This window comes from Sphaerodactylus townsendi, linkage group LG08, assembly GCF_021028975.2.
Source record: "Sphaerodactylus townsendi isolate TG3544 linkage group LG08, MPM_Stown_v2.3, whole genome shotgun sequence".
NCBI lineage: Eukaryota > Metazoa > Chordata > Lepidosauria > Squamata > Sphaerodactylidae > Sphaerodactylus > Sphaerodactylus townsendi.
This window is the reverse complement of record NC_059432.1, coordinates 90,156,619-90,179,911: the sequence shown is the minus strand read 5'-3', so window position 1 is coordinate 90,179,911 and position 23,293 is coordinate 90,156,619. Positions and strand designations below refer to the sequence as shown.

The 23,293-nt window shown below is 40.8% G+C and overlaps 2 protein-coding genes across 2 annotated transcripts in view; one reads left to right on the top strand and one right to left on the bottom strand.

The window, feature by feature from the left end:
* The window catches only part of VEPH1 (ventricular zone expressed PH domain containing 1), a 134,371-nt gene that overhangs the window by 22,889 nt on the left and 88,189 nt on the right, over nt 1-23,293 (top strand). Inside the window, exon 5 of the mRNA XM_048506926.1 lies at nt 20,910-21,076. Coding sequence (XP_048362883.1) covers nt 20,910-21,076 — 167 coding nt within the window. The remainder of the gene's footprint in view (nt 1-20,909; nt 21,077-23,293) is intronic.
* On the bottom strand, nt 913-10,053 carry PTX3 (pentraxin 3). Its single transcript, XM_048506196.1, has 3 exons — nt 9,780-10,053; nt 8,873-9,406; nt 913-2,899 (listed from the first exon to the last, which is right to left on the bottom strand). The coding sequence occupies exons 1-3, from the start codon at nt 9,922-9,924 to the stop codon at nt 2,280-2,282; spliced, it is 1,299 nt and encodes a 432-aa protein (XP_048362153.1). The 5' UTR covers nt 9,925-10,053; the 3' UTR covers nt 913-2,279.

Below are 23,293 nucleotides of genomic sequence, written 5' to 3'. Positions count from 1 at the left end.
TCAAATATTTAAACATGACTATCATGTCACCCCTTAACCTTCACTTCTCCACACTAAACATACCCAGCTCCTTAATGCTCATTCTGCAGAGTATATTTATAACAAGTTGCAATTCGTTTTCCCTTGGAAAACAAATTCATTTATAATGATTGCCACTTGGTATATACTTTGCAGAATCCACATAAGTCTCTCCCTTTAGGGCATGGATTCCAGACCTTCTACTATTTTGGTTACCCACTCTTAGACCCATTCCAGCTTGTCAGTATCGTTCTTGAACTGTGATGCCCAGAACTGGATACAGTATTCCAGGTGAGGTCTGACCAATCCAGAATAGAGAGGTATTGTTACATCCCTTGTAGACACAATACTCCTATCGATGCAGCCCAGAATCACGTTGGCTTTCTTGACGGCTGCATCACACTGCTGACTCATGTTCATGGTCTACTAAGACTCCTAGATCCCTTTCGCATCAACTGTTGTTAAGCCAAGTATCACCCATCCTATATCTGTGCATTTCATTCCTGAAACCTGCTCTATAACAGTGAAGTGTTAGGTTGACCATTAGCGCACACTAGTAATTCCTTCTAAGAGAAAGTCCCTGCTTCCTGTATTTTGGCTGGGATGGCCAAAGATTCAGTAACAGGCTTGGCTACAACTAACCCTGTGTTAAGCATGTTTAATCCAATTGATTTCAGTATGCTTACTGTGGTTAACTCTATATTGGAATGTGGCTGCAAAGCATAATTCGCTTCTCAGCCCCCAGATTTAAAAGATCTGTTTTTGAGAAACGTTTCTACAATTAATGAAGGATGTGTATTAGTGAAGGATGTGAGGGGATGAAAGGCAAAATAGTAATGCTGGTCTTGCTTTTAATTTAGAAGCTTGAGGGGGAAAAACCTGCAGAAAATTCACTTTTCATAAAGTATTTTTATTTATGGTACAATTATATAAAAATAATTTCAATAAAATTAGTACAAAATCCATTTACAATATAATACAGCTGTATCCTCTTCAAAGAATAATACAGCAGGAAAACTGTAATTATCTGAAAACTAGGTTGACTCCAGTATAAGTAATAGCTTGGACAAAGCACTAGGTTTATTCAGGTGTGCATACCAGGAACAATGAACAAAACGAAACTTGTTACTTCATGTCTGTTCAGTAAAATTCACATTAGTAATATAACATCTACAAATGGGATTCCTCAAAAAATGGTATAATATTAGCTTTGCAGATAAAAGTTCTGGAAGAAGAGTTGGGTTTTGTTCCCCACTTTTCTCTAACTTTAAGAAGTCTCAGTGGCTTACAAACACCTTCCCTTCCCCTCCCCACAACAGACATCTTGTGAGGTAGGTGGGGCTGAGAGTGTTCTGAGAGAACTGTGACCTGCCCAAGGTCACCCAGCAGGCATCATGTGGAGGTGTGGGGAATCAAATCCAGTTCTCCAGATTAGAGTCCACAGCTCTTAATCGCTACACCACATAGGCTCTCTAGCCATTTTTGTATAGTTATTTGATTGCTGAAAGTCCTTGAACAAAAATTTGCTATGTGGCACCTATATGCCATAGAATCAGCTTGGGCTAAAAGCAGTCCCTGTATTAAGAAGGACTGCTCCAATGTATTTCTTCAGTATGTTCAAAAACATCTTTGAGTAAGTTTCAACTTTGTTTTGCTGAGCCAGTGTTTGGATCCATTCCTCAATCTAGAACGCACGCGATACTGCTGCCACAGGGAAGCCATTTTAGATAGTTCCCAGGTGCTGATGATTCTTCACTCTGGTTTATCTGGGAGCCCATTAATAAGATGTGATGTGCTGGGAAGGCTCCAGGAAAGTGTAGTAGTTAGTTCTTCTGAGAGCTGTTACTGTCATCTGCAGAAAGCTCCTTTCCCACCATCTTTCAACACTGTTTGCCCATCCATTCGCTCATTCATTTCCTCCTTCTGGCATCATTTGTCTTGTGTGAATAGCGCAAATGAACAGGGAACCTGCAGTAAGGTAGCTATGACTGCTTTCTGCTACATTCACCCCAAGAAGACTTTTGCCGTATAGAATTTCATTTAGGCGTTTCTTTATTAACAGTGTTTGAGTGGCAGCTCATGGTATGTCCTGGTTTACCTCATGGATTAGGCAGTTTTCCACATAGAAGACAAACCTTTGAGCTTTAGAGCAACCCCTATGTAGAGGCAATATCATGTAAATCAGCCGTCAGATTTGTAGAAATGCTAGACACTGTGTTTGACATGATCATGCAGTCTAGAGGGATAATTTTTGCATTTGTTCAGAAACTAAAAACATACTGAGCTCCTCCATGAGGCAGAATCTCTGTAACCCCCCAACCAACTATGTCACCACGAATGTTGCATGCTTCTTCTCCACTCTGCCTTGTTATCTCTTTTTCGCTTAGGACTCTGTTCCAAATATTAAAGCCAGTTATTTTTCCAGAGAAAGCTAGAGATTCATTGAAACCACCTCCAACACAACAGCCATTCTTTTCTTGGCCAATCTGCAGAATTCCACCATCTGGAATGATGTGTTCCTCAGCTATATCTGAGGAGGCCTTGAGGCGTTTTCCACTTACCCACAATGATGCGTTCCCATTAACTGAGTTCCAGATGCCACAAAAGTGAGTCCACTGTCCAGAGGAAATGACATTTTGAGCAACTATCTTGTTCAAGTCACTACTCACAGTCAGAACAGCAGAATCATAGCTAAGGTAAAGCTGGATCTCATAAGGATTTCTTTTGGTTCCATATGAGAAAACAATAGTTTTATCAAGCATTTCAGTCACTTTGACCCACATGCAGACAGTAAAGGACGAGAGCATCATTTCAGCTGTTGGATGAACGCTTGCAAAGATCTTTTTGGAACGCATTGGGAATAAAAGAGCTGTCTCACAACCTGCCAAAAAAAAGGGGGGGAGAAGCCATTATCAACAACTTTCATTATTTACAAGTCTCATGTGCTTTTCAGATAACCATAGGGCAGTATAATTTGTTCATATGGTTCTGGGAACGTGTTTCCAATCAGCAAAAATCTTACATATAAATTTTATGGGATAAATATATGATGCGATGCACATGATTCCGCAATGCATTGAGTTGGCAAATTTAAGGATTCTACCACCTGCAGATTTAAGAACTAACCAAAACTAAGTATTTCAATAAAATTTAAATGTCCCATATGTACGCATAGCATCAATAGTGCTCCCCCAGTACCTTTGCTGTCCCACATTTCCAGCATTCACCGCCAACAATGGCTAGCCCTCTCACCATACCGTGCCACTTTTTTTGTTTCTCTCTCTCTCTCTCTCTCTCTCTCTCTCTGTGTGTGTGTGTGTGTGTGTGTGTGTGTGTGTGCGCGCGCGCGCGCGCATTCACCTCCTTTTGCTGCTAGAAGGAGGGTTGGCCTCTCCCCACCTAGGAGGCTGATAACCAGTGGCGGGATTTAGCAGGTTCGCACCACTTCAGCAGAACCGGTTGTTAAAATGGTGATTGTAAACAACCAGTTGTTAAATTATTTGAATCCCGCCACCCGAACCGGTTGTTAAATTATTTGAATCCCATCACTGCTGATAAGGTAGAGACCAATCAATTTCCAAAATCAAACTGCAATACAAAGGTCATCTGTTACCCAAGTATCTCAGGCAGTCCCAATCAAAGCTGGAGGCGGTGAGACACAATGCTGCAGCCACTCTGCCCTGCTACCTCCAAGAGGGCTTTTTGGCGATGAAAGGAGGCAGAGAACAAAGGAAAACCTCCCTGCCACCAAAAATCCACCATTGTATCCCAGGAAGGGCAAATCTACCAGCACAGATGCATGGCGTGATTCACTCCCGCCTCCTTTGGATGGGGCTGTATACTTGTTCCTACATAATTAATTAATTCATTCATTCATTTATTATATTTGTAGACTGTCCTTCCCAGAAGGCTCAGGGCGGTGTACATCATAAATTAATGTAGTACAATAAAATACATAAAACAATAATTTAATCCCACAGTTTAAAACAACCAGTATGGCGACTTTACCCTCCCAACCCCAACCCCACCCACGGGAGCCCTAGATGACATGAGGTTCTGATAACCCTTCCCACTCAACCTCAAAACTATCTCTAATCTTTTTGTTGTACCATCAACTTAAGCAGTCAATCCAAGGCCAGGCTCCCATTCTATTCTTATTCTACCTCACTGACTTTGTATGAATCCTATGGCAACTGTTTATATATTTATTTAAATAAATACCCCATATAATATTTAAAGCACCAAGGGGCCTTCCAAAACAGCTCACAATTTTTTTCGCAATGGTGTCATAATTACATAAAAGCATCAGGACCAGAAACAATGTGATATCAGTTTTTAATTATATGCTCTATAACCCTTTTGATTGTATATGTTCTCCTCTCTTGGAATATTGTACCATGGGGAGAAAAAACCAGTGATACCACTGTTAGCAGCGCTGAGTAATTTCCACATGTGCAGTTTGGCCTTATGTAATGGTTAGAGTAATCTGCCTTGACTTGGGAAATCCAGTTTGAATCAAACTGTTTGATTACATATGAGATTCATTATAAACAGAAATGCAAGCTATTTCATAATGTTTGATAATATTTCTAATATGCATTTTGGCATAAAACATTTCCAGTCACATATACCTATAGCTACAGATGTACAAAGAGGAAACAAGGCAATTGCAGCCCAATCAGGTGGATCTAGAACCAAAGAGATTTAGGCAATTGCTAGATCATCTCAGTGATGTGTGTCATCATTTCCAGTTACATGACCAGAAGTGATGTCATTGTGATGCCACTTTTTTCCTCCATTTTGCTGCCATTACTGTACTGGGCATTAACAGGAAGCCGTAGGTCAGGGACAAGAGTTCTCTAGCTGTAGTGGGATACCTGGTCTGCCTAACCTAACCAGCCTGACCAGGTGATTGGGGAACCCAAAGTAAGAGTGACTTGAAGATGGTCAAAGTGATCATATAGGTTTATATGGAGCAGGTAGTCCTTAGGACTATGTCCTATTACTTTTAATTTTGAATTCAGTGTGTTCTCATTGATATTTTGGTTGGTCCCCAATTATGTTCACGACAAACAAAAGAAAATGCTTTTTGCTGTAAAGGAAAAAGAAATACTAAGCACATTTAGATACAGAAAAAAAGATCAATTTGGACATATAAGGGACCGATACAGAATGTAACAGAGCATGGTGACTCAAAACTTTTTAACAAACCTCAGTTGTACTTGACTGGCCATGTGTGAATGACTGGCATTGTTTTTTGTTTTAAACAAAAAACAAGTTAGTCCCTTTTTTAAAAAAAGAAAAAAGGAAAAACAGCACATACATTTATTTTCAACCTGGGAGAGACCCAACATTTTTCTCCCTCTCCATGTTATCCTCATAATAAACTTGAGAGGTAGGCTAGGCACAGAGTGTGTGACTGGCCAAAGGTCACCCAGCAAGCTGCCATGGCAGAGTGAGGATTCAAACTTGGGTCTCCCAGATCCTGGATGGACACTCTAACCACAACACCACACCAGAATGCATCACTACGACCAGGGTTGCCATCTCTGGATTGGGAAATATCGGAAGTTTGGGGGGATGGAGCCTGAGGAAGGCAGGTTTAGGGAGGGGAGGGAGCCAGCTTGGTGTAGTGATTAAGAGCAGGTGGATTCTAATCTGGAGAACTGGGTTTGATTCCCCACTCCTCCACCTGAGTGGCAGAGGCTTATCTGGTTAACCAGATACGTTTCTGCACTCCTACATTCCTGCTGGGTGACCTTGGGCTAGTCACAGTTCTCTCAGAACTCTCTCAGCCCCACCTACCTCACAAGGTGTCTGTTGAGGGGAGAGGAAGGGAAAGGAGCTTGTAGGCCACCTTGAGTTTCCTTACAGGAGAGAAAGGGGGGTATAAATCCAAATTATTATTATTATTATTATTATTATTATTATTATTATTATTATTATTATTATTATTCAGTGGAATTTAATGCCATAGAATCCACCTTCCAAAGCAGCCATTTTCTCTAGGTGAACTGATGTCGGTTGCCTGGAGATCAGTTGCAATCCTGGGAAGTGTCCAAGTTTGGCAACTCTAATTATGACTATAAGGTTGTCGGGGGTTCTCTGCAATAACTGTGTGAATGAATTGAGGTACTGTAAAATAAAAGACCGTTTGCAGCTTGTAACCTTTTCTGCTTATTGGGCTGGTCACATGGGGTTTAGTTCTGAACTTCTGAATGCGTTAAATAATTTTGAACATTTAGAACTGGACACGCAGAGATGGTTCGGTAAGGGCGCTTGTTTAAAGAGCAAAGAGCTCTGTGGATAAATGACTTTTTAATTATCAGAATTTCTAGCTTTATTATCAAGCAGGAAGCGAAATCAAAACCAGTTTCATAAGAGCCCAGCAACAGCATAATTAGAAAACCTTCCCAAAGTCAACCTGGCCGAAATCCAGGTTATGTGAGAAATCAAAACCAGTTGCTGAAAACTCTTTTTGAAAAGATTTCCAGAGGGATTTATGGGATATTTCAAAAATCTGCTCTTCTTGTTCATAATCAAATCATGACTTTTCTTCCCCCCATCAAAACATACGAAACCAAACGATTCTGTTGTGGATTAAAAACAGTCAGTGGAGTTATTCTGTAGAATGCAAATCCAACCAAAATTAAACATTTTACCTCAGTGAGGGAAAAGTAAGTATTTATCTAAGGCTGGAGCTACTCTGTGTTTCCCACAAGTGTTCCTCCTGTCTTCACCCAACAATATCTAATACTGAAAAACATGTGACATGATGACATCATCATGTTGTGATTTTTTTTCCTCATGAGGTCGTCAATGAAGTCAGGTAGGAATGAGGAAACTTCCAATGGGATGATGTCATGTTTGCTTTACTAAAAAAACATTACAGGGATAAGAGTATGAGGTGACACAGAGATGCAGCTTCCAGCTGCAGCCACACATGGGCCATAATATCCATTAAAATCCCTGTGTGAATCTGGTTTACCTTTGGCTGAATCACACCATTTATTATTGCTTTCGTACAAATGTGCCCAGCGGGGGTTGACTTGAATTGTTTCTACTTTGTTTCATGATTATAACCCAATAACCAAGTGTTAATTTGGTGTACCCTTTTTTTTTTGTAAAATAAAACGCTAATGGTGAGCCACTAATATTGTACCATAGTAAAATAATTGAAGGGGTGTGAATAATTTCTCATAAGATCATAAGAATGATGAAAAGGAGGCCTGGCTGCCAGAAATGTACTGACTCATATTTTGCTGATTATTGTGTAGCAGTTAGCACCACTGATGTTACTGAAGCCATCTTTCCACCTGACCATGAGCGTGTATATATATATACAGTTGTAATGCAAACAACTTTGGCACCAGAAAGACAACAGGAAGGCAAAATGTAGAATGCTTAGTAAGGCTAAACTTTTCTCCAATCTAATATATCTGAAAATATTTAAAATGATGATAGCTCATGCATACCCTTTTGGTTAGATGTGCAGGAATGTATATTGGTCGTGCATAAGAAATGACACGAGATACTTAGCCATCTGCCTAAATTCCAGCCTCAATGAAACTGAAATAAAATTTGAACAGCTTTTGACTCATTCCGCACATGCAGAATAACGCACTTTCAAACTGCTTTCAGTGCTCTTTGAAGCTGTGCGGAATAGCAAAATCCACTTGCAAACAGTTGTGAAAGTGGTTTGAAAATGGATTATTTTGTGTGTGCGGAAGGGGCCCTTATGAAATAGCATTGCAGGCATCTACTCCTTTGGAGACCAAAAACAGACACTGCCAAGCTAAATCTCCATTTAGTTACAGCATTAATGTCACAAGAGTAGGGAAAGTTTAGCTTTTGCTCATTTTATGTGGCTAAGTCTAAATGGCCTATTACATTACCATTTCTGCTACATTTCTTTTCTTTCTTTTTTAAAAATTAGCATTTCTGGATCTCTTCAGCCAGAGACCATATCTCCGGTCATCTTACAAGTCTTGGTTATGCAATTATTTGGAGGGGGAGGGGAGAATAAGGGCTAAAATTCAAATATATTAAGTCATCTCATTAATTTGTAGCATGAATCATAACCTCTGAAATGTCACGTGGGAATGATTGCTAGAGTTGAGATATCAAAGTAGTGGTCTTTCCAGAGAGGAAGGCAGACAAGCTTTGTGAGGCATCCACTACCCAGTTTCACTGCACAGGGTGAAAACTGTTTTGCCTTCCTGAACCCCTGTGGAGAATCCATTTATGTCCTGAAGCGTGAGAGCTGATGAATAGCCTGTTGACATAATCACTGGCCTCCCAGGGTCACATTCTGAGCATAAGTAGCCTCCAAGGAATGTAGTAAAGGAGGCAGGTTAGTAGGAGGGGAGGGGAGGCAAGACTGAAAAGAAACAGGGAGGCTGTTCTGAGAAGCAGTGTTTTGCAAAGTATGAATAAGTATCTGAATCTGTGACTATGCACATGGCAGATGAGAAGTCAAAGCTTTGCAGATATTTTCAATAACTCTATAAGGCCTTCCAAATATATTTGCTGTTTGGACCTTTCTTTTTACAGTCAAAACATGAGCCCTGAGGTTTCCTTCAACATAATTTCACATGTAATCCTAGCCATGCCATGTTTGTTAGCTTGTTTTCATGCTGTGTGTACCTGTTCGTTGGCTACCATATGGTATAGGTTGGACTTGTCTTTTTGTAAAGACAGTCAGCTCCCACCTAGTCTTTGCAGTAATGTTTCCTCTTGCATAATCAAGGTACCAGGTGATAGCATTTCACCAAATTTATGAACACAGCTGTTTGGGGAACAGATGCAAAATGCATTAGTAGCGCTGACCGTGTCAAACAGAGTTTTAACTTACCGCTTGGCAACAGGTTCCGTGTTTTCTTTTTGTGGGATTCTTTCAGTTCGGCTTTTGTTTCCTGCAGCTCTTGCCAGAGCGAGTTCAGAATAAAATTGTCTCCTCTCGTCATGTAGTCTTTCTCCGGCAAGCCCTTCTGCTGAGTATCCAGCTCTGCTTTCCTCTGCCAAGCATGCTCCAGATTGCTGAGTCGGTTGGACACGTTTCGACTCAGCTGTAGAATCTCTTGGAGGACTTTGCCTTGCTCTGATTCATGAAGCATCCCAGAGAGGTTCCCGGCTTCTTTGTGCTTCCTCACCAGCATCTGGTCCAGTTGGTTTGAAATCCGGGAGGTGGTTTGCGTGGTGGGTGTGATGCAAAGACTAGAAAAGTTTTCCACACACTGGAGCAGTTCACCTCTCAGTTTCTGCAGCTCCACCTTAAGGATTTCATCCAGGGAGTGAAGCAGCATGTTCTGTTTCATCTGTGAGTTCTCCAGCGTAATGAAGAGCTTGTCCCATTCCGTGTGGTATTGTTGACAGTCGCAGGAAATGGCTAGAATAGAACATATAGCAGCATTTATATCACTTTTCTGTGATCGACTATTTGCTTTAAGCAGTAGCATAGCATACAAAGATAACTGCTTCTCAGATTGTCTGCAAACTCCCAAAGTGCCAATGCTTTCCCCAGAAAGTAAGAGAAAGGTAGGAGTTGTTGAAAAAACAGCGGTTGTTATTTCAGCCTCTGCATTATGAAAGGGAAGAATATGCTGAGAAATCTGCCAGGCTAAGTGGGGGTCTTGTTACATTAATGCTATTTTGTATCTGCTGGATTCGGTTTTTTACCACAGGGAAAGAATAATAGACTGCAAGAAATAGAGAAAAGCAAATGACCGCACATACCCCCCCCCCCTCCAGCTGCTACTTACTTTCTTCTGTTGGAGGGTTTTCTATTTCATTGTCAAAATCTAGGTAGAAGAAGTCGTTGTAGTCATCTTCATTCTGGGTAGAAGAGAAAGACCAGAGGGAAAAAACTAGAAACAGAAAAGAAAACATTTTTTGAGTACGATTCATGAGCAGTTTCCTTGGAAGTTTCAGCCTCTCTTCGAATGAAAGGTCTCCAGTGAGCCCCAAGCAGAGATGAGACTGTAAGACCGAGTTGCAGAAGCCCTTAAATATTACTGTGAGAGTGCCTGAACTTGAATGAATGAGTAATGCTCGTGCTGGTGCTGTAATAGGAGTGCTTCTGGTTATTATTAATTTTTTTGGATGGGAGTTGTGAGGAGGGGGAGGCGAGGAGGTTGCACAATTCCAAACCTTAAAAGTTTGAACGGATGGGCGGATTAGCTAGGAAAGTGATGGGAGAAACAATAGAAAGCTGTTCTTGTATATTGCAAAACTTTTTTTAAGCAAGGTTTTAAAAAAAAACAAAGAAACACCCACTGGCCATCCTATAGGATAAAAAAAGCAGAGAGTGAATAAATGAATTGCAAAATTTTCAAGATTTTGGAATCATTGAACAGCACGTACCTAGCTGATATCATTTTTATAGTAATGTGAAGTTCCAAAATTAATGACCCTGGAGTTTCCAGTGTGGTAATTCCAATCAAACATATTGTCATTTACTAGGAAGATGCCCACAGATATGATGTTTGAGGTGAGTAGGTGGCCAGATTAATAAAAAAAGTCAGTGCTTTCAGACAGCCACTGGTTGAACATATTCTACATTCCCCTAAAATTGGTGATTGACTGTTGTAGGGAGTACCACTGTTTGCAAAGTTCCAGATGCCAGATGCATTTTTAACCCCTATAGAGTGCACTTTTGTACCCTTTCAATTCACCCACCCAGGAGATCATCTCATGGAAGTCTACCCCCAGACAGAGAGAGGCCTTGGTAATCAGGAGCATCCCTTGTCTTGCCTACATTCACAATAATCCTGCAAGATGGATCAATATAATCCCCACTTTATAGGTGGCATGACAAAGGCTCACAGCGAGTGTTTTGTCAGTGGTCAGTTTCACAGCTGATAAAAATCCGTTTTTGAACACAGTATTAACATTTATGAGTAAATCTAAAAATGGGTTCACAGTTCCAGAACACTTCACAGGTAAAGGGAAGGGTGACTTCTCCAATGAGTGGGCTGGTTTTTCAGTTCATTTCAACCTACACTTTGTTCTTGGTTCACTACACCAGTATGGTGAAGGAGTCAGAGTGGACAAGGCCTGTGAGAACCAGGTTTAAATCCCTGCTCTGCCATAAAAGCTTGTAGGGTGACCATGGGTTTGTCATACACTCTTAGCTTCACAGGGTTGTTGTGATGATAAAATGGAGGAAAGTAAAATTATGTAAGCCACTTCAGATCTGGGAAGAAAGGCAGGGTATAAATGACATGTATGTATGTATGTATGTATGTATGTATGTATGTATGTACGTATAAATGAATAAATAAATAAATAAATAAATAAATAAATAAATAAATAAATAAATAAATAAATAAATAAATAAATAAATAAATGTTCATTGCCTATATAATGTACTGAAGATATTTCCCCTGTGAGTTCTGTGAGGATCGGGCAGTTAAAAAAAACCCCACTGTGTCTTATGGCAACCACTGAAAACTACAAATCTTAATCTTCCCTTTCCCATTCCTCTGTATAGATGTTGTAAGAAGAGAAAGATGAGAGGTGATGCTGCTGTTTTCTAATACATCTACTTATGGCATGACATGTTGCAACTAGATCCTCGAACATGGCCTGCCATACAAAAGAGGTTTTCATCATTCATATTGTTATTGAAATACCATTTAAAATTAGTCCCCTAATTCAATAGCTGAAAATTGTATGATCTATTGGCTGTTTTTAACTCTGGTTCTAAAGAGTAGAATAATTGGGGTATTCAATATACGTATATACACACACACGTATGTATGTATGTATGTATGTATGTATGTATGTATGTATGTATGTATGTATGTATGTATGTATGTATGTATGTATGTATGTATGTATTGGGGGGGACTTTAAAAGACTTGGAATTTTTCCAAAAAGCTGAAATCACACTCTGGCTTTTTCAGCTATTTCGATTTATTTATTTTTGGTTTTTAAAAGCTGAACTTGAAAAATTTCCAGCCACAGACCTGAATGTAGGCTGGCTGCCCTGCTGCCCCAAGACCATTTCAGATTTCAACTACCTCCCCCTGCCACCTCTGAAACTCAAGCAGGTTTCAAAGGCAGCAAGGGAGAGCTGCATATACACAGCTCTGTGTACACACAGGTGGCAGGGAGAAATAGCTGAAAGCCAAAGAAACTGAAACACTTTTTCAGATTTTTTAGAGTTTGGTTATTTGGTCGTGCCTGAATAGTCACTTTTGGGGAGAGGGTCAAAAAATCCCCAGAAAAAGCTGAATTTGTTTTTTTCAGGGGGATTTCAGTTCATCCGAATATGTTTAATAATTTTGTCTTTTATTTTTTTCTGTGCTAGTCTCAGTGTTCAAAGCAGGATATTTTTCTTCTTAAACCTCAACAATCTACATGTAAATTAGGAAGGTCACCAAATTCATGAATTTACATGGTCAATTCGAATATTGAGTATGCTTCATCCTTGTGAGAAACAAACCCATAACAGTTTTATTTTCTGTTTCTTTGTGAAAATTTCCTCCAACAGTATGCATTTTTGTGCATCAATTGCATAGTTACCTATAAAGATAGAGGTAAAGATAGTCCCTTGTACAAGCACTGGGTCATTACTGTCTCATACAGTGCTGTCACATCATGACATTTGATAGGCAGACTATGTTTATGGCGTGGTTTGTCGTTGCCTTTCCCGATCTACACATATCTCCAGCAAGCTGGGTGCTCATTTTAGTGACCTTGAAAGGATGGAAGGCTGAGTCAACCATGAGCTGGCATATAAATGGTGTTAAAATGCTATAAGAAAAAAGAATAATAAATGACAGCAATACATAAGAACATAAGAAAGAGCCTGCTGGATCAGACCAGAGTCCATCTAGTCCAGCACTCTGCTACTCGCAGTGGCCCGCCAGGTGCCTTTGGGAGCTCACATGCAGGAGGTGAAAGCAACGGCCTTCTGCAGCTGCTGCTCCTGAGCACCTGGTCTGCTAAGGCATTTGCAATCTCAGATCAAAGAGGATCAAGATTAGTAGCCATAGATCGACTTCTCCTCCATAAATCTGTCCAAGCCCTTTTTAAAGCTATCCAGGTTAGTGGCCATCACCACCTCAGGTGGCAGCATATTTCCAACACCAATCACACGTTGCGTGAAGAAGTGTTTCCTTTTATTAGTCCTTATTCTTCCCCCGAGCATTTTCAATGTATGCCCCCTGGTTCTAGTATTGTGCCAAAACCAATGACGGCAACATACAGGATGAAAAAGAAACTAAAAGGCTGCATCAGTTCATCCGCAACATGAATGTCATATGTGATACCTGCTAATGGGAATTAGCTGCAGTTTGAGCTATTCCAGCAATATTATACACCTTATGCCTTCTGTAAATGAGGCTTGCTAAACTTCTAATTTTCCAACACAAATACTATACATCGCCATGTGTTGTACGAGACAGGAACTCAGCAGGAGGCAACAAAACAGAAAGTTTAGTGAGATTTTTTTAAGCTGATGTAGTTTGGGATGGGCTCAATTTGGCCAATCTCAAGGGTGGCAAGTCTGCTGTAAGCATGGGGTATATTGGTTCAGTGTTGGATGAATATGGATTTTTTTTTTTGCTGCAAAAACAATATTTTCAGAATGTTTGTCAGTCATCTTAGAACAGAACTCCTGCTGAGAGGGAAATCTGAGGAGAACTCGCATAATGTTCTGTTCTTTCGTAAGCACACATGAATACAAAATATATACACGCACACATCACATCAGTTTAGAACGGTGCAGTATATTTAAATGCTGTTTTTCTTGGCAAGTTACATGGAAGTGGCGCATACAAGACAGGATCACAGCAACCCACTTTTCATTTGGATTTCTTAGCAAAGTCATGTGAGAAGGAAATCTCACAACTGACTCCAAAAAAAAAGAGCAATTTCCTCACAACACCGTTGTAAAATATGTTTTCATTCAGTTCTAAATTTCCACAGTTCAAACAAGGTTACTTGCAAAAATATGTTGGTATTGATACCCCACCTAGTGTTTGAGCGTCATCTTTTCAGAATACAGATGGTATGAAATTGAACATCAGTGGTAACGGTGATTGTATTTTGGGACAAGACAAGTTTTTCAGAGCTGAGAGTTCCAAAGTCTTTAAATTGGAGCAAGAAATGGGCTGGCAGCCAGTGCGCTTGGTCCAATACTGGTAAAATGTGATCTCTGCAGGGGGGCCCCAAGTAAAACCCCGGGTTGCATTTGGCACCAGTGAAAGTCTTCAGACATGCTTCACAGTCAGTCCTGGATATAGAACACGTTGCCTTGATCCAGCCTGGATGTCATCAAGGCATTTGTAATTGTGGTCAGATTTGCCTTCACTAGGAATGCTCTGATCTAGTGATCCAATGTGAACAGGCAATGTGATCAGGCCTCTCCAGCCTGATTCTGAAGCAGCAGAACCAGAGCCTTACATACCCCAGACTGTGAACCTGATTCTTTAGGAGGAGGGCAGTACCATCCGGAACTAATTGTAAATGTACACAGTTCATCTCTACTTCCAACTAATAGTGTACTGTCCGTGGCTAGTAGTTTGAGCTTCATTTTATTTGCCCACACCTAGTTCTTTGCCACCTTCAAACATCAACTAAGTGTTTCCATTTTGTCTATAGAAATTGAAAGGAGAATGAGGGTTGTGTATCATCAGTAAATTGATGACACTGCACTGCAAAAATTGGGTTAACCTCTCCCGCCAATTTCTTATATACCCTGTTCCACATAAAGACCTAAGTGAAAATGTAACTTCATCCTCCGTTTCCTCCTGCCCCCTCTCCATGTGCTCCACCCCTCCACTCATCATTTAGTCCAGACCAGGTTGCGTGGAGTGTGGAGCATGTGCAGGGTGGGGGCAGGAGGAAATGGCAGATGAAGTTACAATTTTACGTAGGTCTTTATTTGGAACAGGGTATACATGGTAAATAGCATTATCCAACAGAAAAGACTTCAAATTAGTAACACTGAAGTCCACCCCAGCTACAGATTTCTGAAGGAAACCATAACTGATAGGATCAAAAACCACTAGGAATAGTGATATAGACCACCGTCAGACTCAGAGTTCAACCAGGTGGACAAGCAAGACTACTTCAGTTGTGGTGTGAGTGGATTTGTTAGGCATAAGATATTTCCTGCTTATTTATTTTCATTGTTTATAACACTTTCCCCTCCACTGAGACTCAAGATGAATTAGATAGTGTAAGCGATTGCAGTCAATTTAACAGGGTAGCCAATGTGGCATTCTGTACCAACTGGAGTCTCCAAGTTGATTTTGAAAGTGCATTGCAGATCACCATGTCAAAGTAGGGGGCCACCTTCCAATTTCAGTTAAAGCAATTTAGCTGAAAATATGTTTTGCAGCTGTAATAGCTTGCTTTTGTATCAGTAATGTTGGATCCAGTGTAACACATAAATTCTTGACTGGGTCAGCATGGGTTAACTGAACTCCAATGAAGTGGGATCTCTGTCATCCCAGCCAACATTACCTCTGTCTTGTCAGGATTTAGTTTCCATTTGTTCATTCTTAGCCATTTAAGTACAGCAGACAGAGATTCAGGACTTCTACTGCATCACCAGGATATTTGGACAAGGAGATCTAGAACTGGGTCTTCTTTTCTTCATTACATTGGAATAACTCATCATTTTCCCACTGGAAACATCTGCTAGCCAACTTTCACCTCACACTTTTTCATTCACAAGGGCCCAATGATTTAATAAACTTGATATGAGGAAGTACCTCTGTATTTAAGAATAAACATCTCTTCACACACTGTTGAAGAATTGAAAATGAAAATTCTAGACTGATGCTAACTTCTTTTAGTAGCAGTAGATATATAGGGTAAATAACGGTAACATAAGATGGCTGCTGCTGGGAACCATCTCTGTATTATTCAGGCAGTGTGAAGAAGAATTGGAAGATGCCTTATTTGGATATCTAGAGCAAGAATGTACTGGTTTGAAGAGGCCTGCTGTTGCAAGCAGAGTTGTTTAATCACAAGGCTAAAATATAAGGATGTCTGGCTAGGAGTTTCCCCGACTGTTGCTTCATCAGCAGCATCCTGTGTCTCGTTCAGGTCAGTGTCAGTACTCATGTTCGACGTGCAGCAATGAAGAAAGGTTTGCGAAGGATCAGGTCAAGACTATGAGGCAAACCTTCCCAGTCAGCCCCTGACTCAAACATTCCTAGACAAAACAGTTGATGATGCTGTGGATTCCATGACAGCTGTGAGGCATGAGGGAGAGGGGAAGTTCAAATAATGCACAGATTGCCTCAGAGTTTCAAAATGAGGTAAAACATTCAATTGTGGTGGTAATGCTTGAACAACATTGATATGTTGCAACTTATGAAACAGTTGACTTTAATGTAAATCATAGCTTTGAACACAAAAAACATTTTAAAAGCCCTTGACACATAAAGGATTCGTTTACATGAATATTCAATTTTCAGTACAGCTATCCAGGAAACCAGTGAGTAAGCCTTGAAGGCAATAACTTGTTATTTTCTCCCCCCTCCTGAGCAACAGGTGTTCAGAAGCCCTCTTCCTATGAACATGGAGGATCTGTTCAGCTATCATGTATAATATCTGCTGTCGATATACTTTCCCATGTAAATGTGCAGAATTTAACTCAAACGACCTGATGGGTTCCTGTTCTTGTGAACAGATGTGTTCTTGTGAACAGATGTGTTCTTGTGAACAGATGTGTACTTAAAGAAACACATCGCTGGTTGCCGATCACCATTTTTCCCATTGAGAAAACAAAACATCCATGCTCCCAAGTCTAGTGAACCTTCTACTCAAATTGGGGCCTGTTGGTGAGAACAATTGCTTATTTATTTAGGGAAAAAAATCCGTACTGCTTTTCCAGAGGCAATTTGCAAATAAATGTAAAACAACCAACCCAGGCAAAAGAAACCCAGCCAGCAGTAAAGTGATCTCAAACTTGCAGCCATAAAACCAATAGAGCATTTAAAAAAAAGAAAATCACATAAAGCAACATAAAAGCATACCTGAACCTAGCTTTTTTTTTCCTGTATTTTTTCTATGGATACATTACAGCTTACTTATGCTGACTCCATAAGGTTTTTAAAGCAAGGGACATTTGGAGGTGGTTTGCCATTATCTGCCTCCTTGTCATGATCCTATGTCGATTTCGAATACCTTTAATGGCATATAAATAGTTTAAGATTAACTTAGCAAGATAATAACAGCCTTTACAACTTTACAACTTCTGACAAGTTAAAATAACACCATTTAAAAATTTAGCCACCGCTTCCAACAGCTCGTAGTTGTGGCTGTTTAAAAGATATATAACCTTCTGTGTATCTGTAATGCCTTCACTTCCATGCAGGAAGGGGATTATGTGCTTCTTCCTACCTATCTCATAAAAAGGACAATTCAACAGCATATGAGATACTGTTTCCACAGAACCCATGCCACACGGGCATTTCCTTTCTTTATGTGGGATTCCAAGGGGGCGTCCAAGGCTAAAGGAAGAAGGCAGGGCATTACACCTAGCTAAAGGTGATTGCTCTACGCCACCGGGGCTCAACCAGGAGATAAAGGTACTGGGCTACAATTAATCTATCCTATGTCATGATCCTGTGTTCCTTGGAGTTTGCCCATCCAAATACTAGCTAGGAGTGAGCACAATTTTTTTTATTTGATACATTTCAGGTTCAGATTTTAAAAATCTGGATTTTTTCAGTACAGGTGATTCAAGTCAATACCCATCTGTTTTATTCAGCTTTTTACCAGTTTTTAAAGGGTTTTTAAAACCGCAAACCGAATTTTGCCTAATTTTTGTTTGTTTTGTTAAAGAAAAAAGCTGAAAAAGCTGATATGGCTTTTTGGGGGTAGGCAACTGAATCACCACCCCTAATGCTAATCAGATCAACCCGTTTAGCTTCTGAGATCTGACAGGATCAGTCTAGCCTGGGGCTATGCAAGTCAGGGCTTAGAATAGATAAAATACAAGCCGCAGGATCCATAAAAGTTCTACATTTGGAGCTTTCCTGTTAGTTTCATTCACAAAAAAACACCAAAAGAAGAATAAGGCAGAAAATATATAATAGGGAAAAAATCTATTATAGCACAGTATGTACAGCATGCCAGTGTGTAATTTTGCTCTTGGGAAGGGGCTGCAGGTTACCCCTTGCCATCGCATATTACAGAAAGATAGGCACTCAGCAAATGTGAAACAGACAACATTTATTGTGAAGTTCTTGTCAAGACATTGTGGGAAGCAACATGACTTCTTTAATGAGAGACTGGTTTACCTTGAGTAGGTCCCAGAAAGGGAATTCTAATCAGACAGGAGCGTCATTTAGGATACATAGCAGATTGGCTCAGGAGTTCCCAATATGTTTCAGGACAAAGCCCAGAAAAACAGCAGGTGAAGCTGTACTGTCAGAATTAGAGATGCTGAGTCCTTTGCAGTGAATATACTGTACTTGTGAGCCAAGCCTTGGATCTCCTTGCCTAGGTGCTGTCCAGCTTGAACAGTATGCTGAATAGCTTTGTGACTGCACAATAGCTGTGGTGGTAGAGGAGTCTCATTTTTTTTCTGCCTTGCAAACTATCCTCCTTCTATCACCGTTCCTACATAACGGGTAAAATTTGTTCTTCCCCAGAATTATCAGTGATTGAGACTGCAGTCCTAAGAACAGCTTCATGGGAGTAACTCCTACTGCATAAGTGGGATATATTTCTGAGTAGACTTGCTTAAGACTGTTCCCTGCTCAGATAATTGAACTCCATCTACTATAAGGCTGTGTGAAAAATGCACATGCATACAAGAACATCAATGAAACAAATGTGTATGAAGTCCAAACTGTAAGGCTTTTTTTACTTAACTGTATTGATGAACTGCTCACTATTTATTTAAACAAATGGATGCATACCCTGTTTCCCCGAATATAAGACATCCCCTGAAAATAAGACGTAGTAGAGGTTTTGCTGAAGTACGAAATATAAGGCATCCCCCAAAAGTAAGACGTAGCAAAGTTTTTGTTTGGAAGCACGCCTGACGAACCGAACACAGAAAAATAAGACATCCCCTGAAAATAAGACATAGCACATCTTTGGGAGCAAAAATTAATATAAGACACTGTCTTATTTTCGGGGAAACACCGTAGTAGTGTGTAGTAACAACAGATGGGTGGGCAGGAAAGTAGGAATTCACACTGAGCTGTCTGAGAATATGCATGTCTTAATTGCTGCTGATTGGTGTCAAACTCGCGGCCCTCCAGATTTTATGGACTACAGTTCCCATCATCCCCTGCCAGCATGATGCTGGCAGGGGATAATGGGAACTGTAGTCCATAACATCTGGAGGGCCACAAGTTTTGACACCTGTGCTGACTGGTGTATGCAGAACGTAACCCATATGAGCTTGAGCTGCTCATAAACACCCAAACTGCCCAATGATAAATCATCTCACTGTTTGCAACCAACAAGCAGATTGTAAATTAAACTGGTTTGTGCTGCTCCAGTGTTCTGAATCAGAATACGTCACGCAAAGCACACAAAATTGGAGGCGCCAAGCATTTCTTGAGAAAATAACTTTTGCAACTAACTTAGCAAATATAAGATTCAGGGATGGATATTCGTGATTCTGATTTGTGATTCTGATTCTGTCCTACTATGTGGGATAGCTTTTGGGGTCAGTTAGTAGCTTGAATAGCTCAGCTTAGTCTGCATACACCGGAGCCTGGGAGTTAAGCAGGGTTGGCCACAGCCCTGACTTGGACAGGAGACCACCAAGGAAGGCTGAGGTGGCTACCCAGAGGAAGGCAGTGGCAAACCACCTCTTCTCCACTCTTGCCAGAGACATCCTGTGAATGGGATTGTCACAAGTCAGTTGCAACTCAACACACATTCTTTTTCATTGGGTCAGCTATGATTTAGTTTTCTAAGGAAATGTTGAAAAATGATGCTGGAGGGGAAAAACTGCTGATGTTTCTACAAGACACTCTGAAGCTGCACTGCCATACAGCTAATGAGTGACCTGGTTGACTTCCATGTCAAGAGAGCAAGTAGATTAAAATGAAAGAAAGGACAGGAGACCAGCGTGCACTCCCCCCCCCCTTGTGCTGGAAAGGGAATCCATAGAGGTTTTAACTATGTTAGAAGATTTAGAGAGTGAAACTCTGTAATATAGCGATAGGCAGATGTTTTCCATATGTTGTCAGCATGGAATTTCAATCACTCCAAGGCCAGTTAGTACAGCGTTTCATGTTATAGATTTCTCTCTGAAGCCTGGTTTCAAATTAAATTGTGCGCACACATCTTCAAACGCACTCGCAAAAACGTGTGAGCGTATTTTGTTCGGCTCGCTCTCTTTTGTCTCTCTGCTTCACTGGCTCTCCAGTCTCCAGAAACAGAATCTAACTGGATATATCTTTATGCTAATTCTATGCTTTAAAAAAACATAAATATTATTTCCAGATTTCTGTTTAATTCAGATTTTTGAAACCCAGAAGGGGGAGGGAGTAGTTCAAATTCATTGGCTCGCCTTCCTTTTCATGTTCATTGAACAGTTCGCTGCCAGTGTGGTTCAGTGCTCAATTACATAAACAAAAATTTGACAACTCAGACAGTTTTGGTTCATAGGCAGGTCTACGTTGTCTCTCTCTCTCTCAGTCACATTCCTTGGTAGATAATGTTTTCATTTCTTTGGGCTCTATGTATCTTTCTTTTTGTAGGGCCATGTGTTTCTGCACAAACATCACTTCCCACAAGTATCATTCCCAGAAATCTCTGGTAATAAAGCCCTGACTCTGTGTTGCTTTATCGCTTCAGTGAGAAAGATATTGCAACATGAAAGGGTGATTTGGAAAGGCAAAAGGTTTGGAACCTTTTTTAAAAAAAATATGACTCTACTTCCTTTCTCTTGGTAGGGAATTCCATGTTGCTACGCGTATTGCCGTCTTTGTATGAAAAACAATCACAGCCAATTAACAGCCACCTGAAAGGCCTGGTTGCACTGATGTCTTGCTTGGAACAACCTGAACAGCATCATCTTTTACAGCTTTTGCTGATAGCTGCTAAGAGAAAGCAGCCAGAGGTAAGACTTATTAATTATCTGTTAAGTCTTGAAAGGATCTATTATTTGGATAAAACAGCTCTTGCTACAATCAGGTTTCTCACGTGGCCCCACTGACTTGGATCGAGATGCTATGAGCAAATGTTCTTTTTGCACTTCCAATTTATATCCTCCATGAACCTTTCAAATCTTTGCTTTTGCTGAATTCGAGAAACATGTTGGTGATTAGATTTCAGTTGCTCAATACAATCTAATGATATCCCTGATCAGTTCACAGTCTGATCATGAGTGTCAGAGTAAGTTAATTGAGAAATTCACAGTGTCCCTAATACAAACACATTTTCACATGGCAATTTTCAGTGCCTTCCTGCCAGTATTACACTCTGATGAGGCAAAACTAGCTCTCGCTATGTGGCTTTGCAGCTACTCATCTTATTCACTACTTGTAAATGCGGATGACCCCATGTCGAAACAATAGACGATGCTTGAGACTAAAGACAACGTGACTTGACATGTTGTCAGGAGATCCTTAGCTCAGTAGCTGATCAGACACACAGACACACAAAGTAAACACAAGGACAACAGGTGTGGTGCAGGTTTTTGAGCTGAAGCAGGGAGACTTGGGTTTGAATTTTCATTCAGACCAGGAAACTCACTAGCAGTGCAATTCTAAGTATCTTTCTAAACCCATTGACCCCTCAATGGTTAGGATCGCACAGTAGTTCACTGTGACTCAGTCACTCTCTTTCAGCCTTGTGTAACAGTGTTATTGTGAGGGGAAAAGTGGAATCATTGCCAAGTGCTTTCCAGAGGAAGAGTAGGTTATAAGTGCATGAAAGTCATGCATGATAACTATTAGGTCTCTTCCGCACATGCAGATTATTGCACTTTCAATCCACTTTCACAATTGTTTGCAAGTGGATTTTGCTATTCTGCACAGTAAAATCCAGTGCATTGAAAGTGTATTGAAAGTGCATTATTCTGCATGTGCGGAAGGGGCCTCACCAGTGTTGTTCAAGTTTCTGTGAGATTCTCAGTGTCCTGCATGGAAGAATCCCTGACTAAAATTCAAATCTCCCTTGAGGGGGGACTGAGTAAGCTCAGAAAATGACCCCAAGGAGGAAGTTCAGGAAAGCAGAGAAGTGTGGGAAACACTCAGCAACTGAAGATGTTTTCAAAATGTTTCAGCCAGGATTGTTTTAAAGGGGGATTCATTTAAGACTGGAAATAAAACGTTTCGGGGTAAAAACAATGTGGAACTCCATGGAGGAAACATTTCATTTCCTGCCTCAAAACATTTTAAAAGGTTTGTGCAGAAAGGGTCAGTATCTTATTCAAATGCTCAATAAATATGAATTTACTCAATTGTCGCACTTGATAAGGAAAGCACCTTTTATTACAATTGATGTTTATGGAGGGTTAAAGTAATTAGTTGAACAAAAGAGGTTCAATAAGAGGAAAGAAACACTGTTATCAAAATCGGCTACAGGGGCCTTCATAGAATCATAGAGTTGGAAGAGACCCCAAGGGTCATCAAGTCTAACCCCTTACAATGCAGGGACACACAATCAAAGCACTCCTGTCTGATGGCCATCCAGTCTTTCTTTAAAAACATCCAAAGAAGGACACTCTACCACACTCAGAGGTAGTGCATTCCACTGTCGAACAGCCCTTACTGTCAGGAACTAATTGCAAGCCACTAAGAGCCTGTTTGGGGGAAAAAAAATAAAAAATAGTGATCTGGGGAACAGAGTTACAAGACCAGCCATGATCAGGCCATCTTCAAACCAAAGCATCCTGCCATTGTGCACTTTCTTCACTTATGCATGAACTATTGCATGCCATTATTCTCTTTCTTTCTGCATCTGATTCGGAAACTGAAACTGGTCCAACATGCAGCGGCGCGTCTGCTCACAGGGGGCGCCTTCTGCGATCATATTCAACCTGTTTTACGCCAGCTGCATTGGCTCCCAGTGGAATTCCGAATCATCTTCAAGGTGTGGGTTTTGACCTTTAAGGCCTTACGCAGCCTGGGACCCTCGTATCTGAGAGACCGCATTACCCCCATATGCCCCTACTCGGCCTCTGCGCTCAGCAGAGGCCAATTTGCTGGTGGTTCCTGGCCCCTCAATGATGCGGCTGGCCTCCACACGGGCCAGGACCTTTACAGCCCTGGCCCCGGCCTGGTGGAACACTCTTCCTCCAACTGTCCGGGCCCTGCGGGACCTTGGTGAGTTC

Bases quoted from the DNA above. Each gene is read 5' to 3' on its own strand.
- PTX3 (XM_048506196.1), bottom strand. From the start codon at position 9,924: ATGAATCGTACTCAAAAAATGTTTTCTTTTCTGTTTCTAGTTTTTTCC. The intron at 9,407-9,779 runs GTAAGTAGCAGC...GTTCTATTCTAG, and splicing joins AAACCCTCCAACAGAAGAAA to CCATTTCCTGCGACTGTCAA. The intron at 2,900-8,872 runs GTAAGTTAAAAC...TTTTTTTGGCAG, and splicing joins ACGGAACCTGTTGCCAAGCG to GTTGTGAGACAGCTCTTTTA.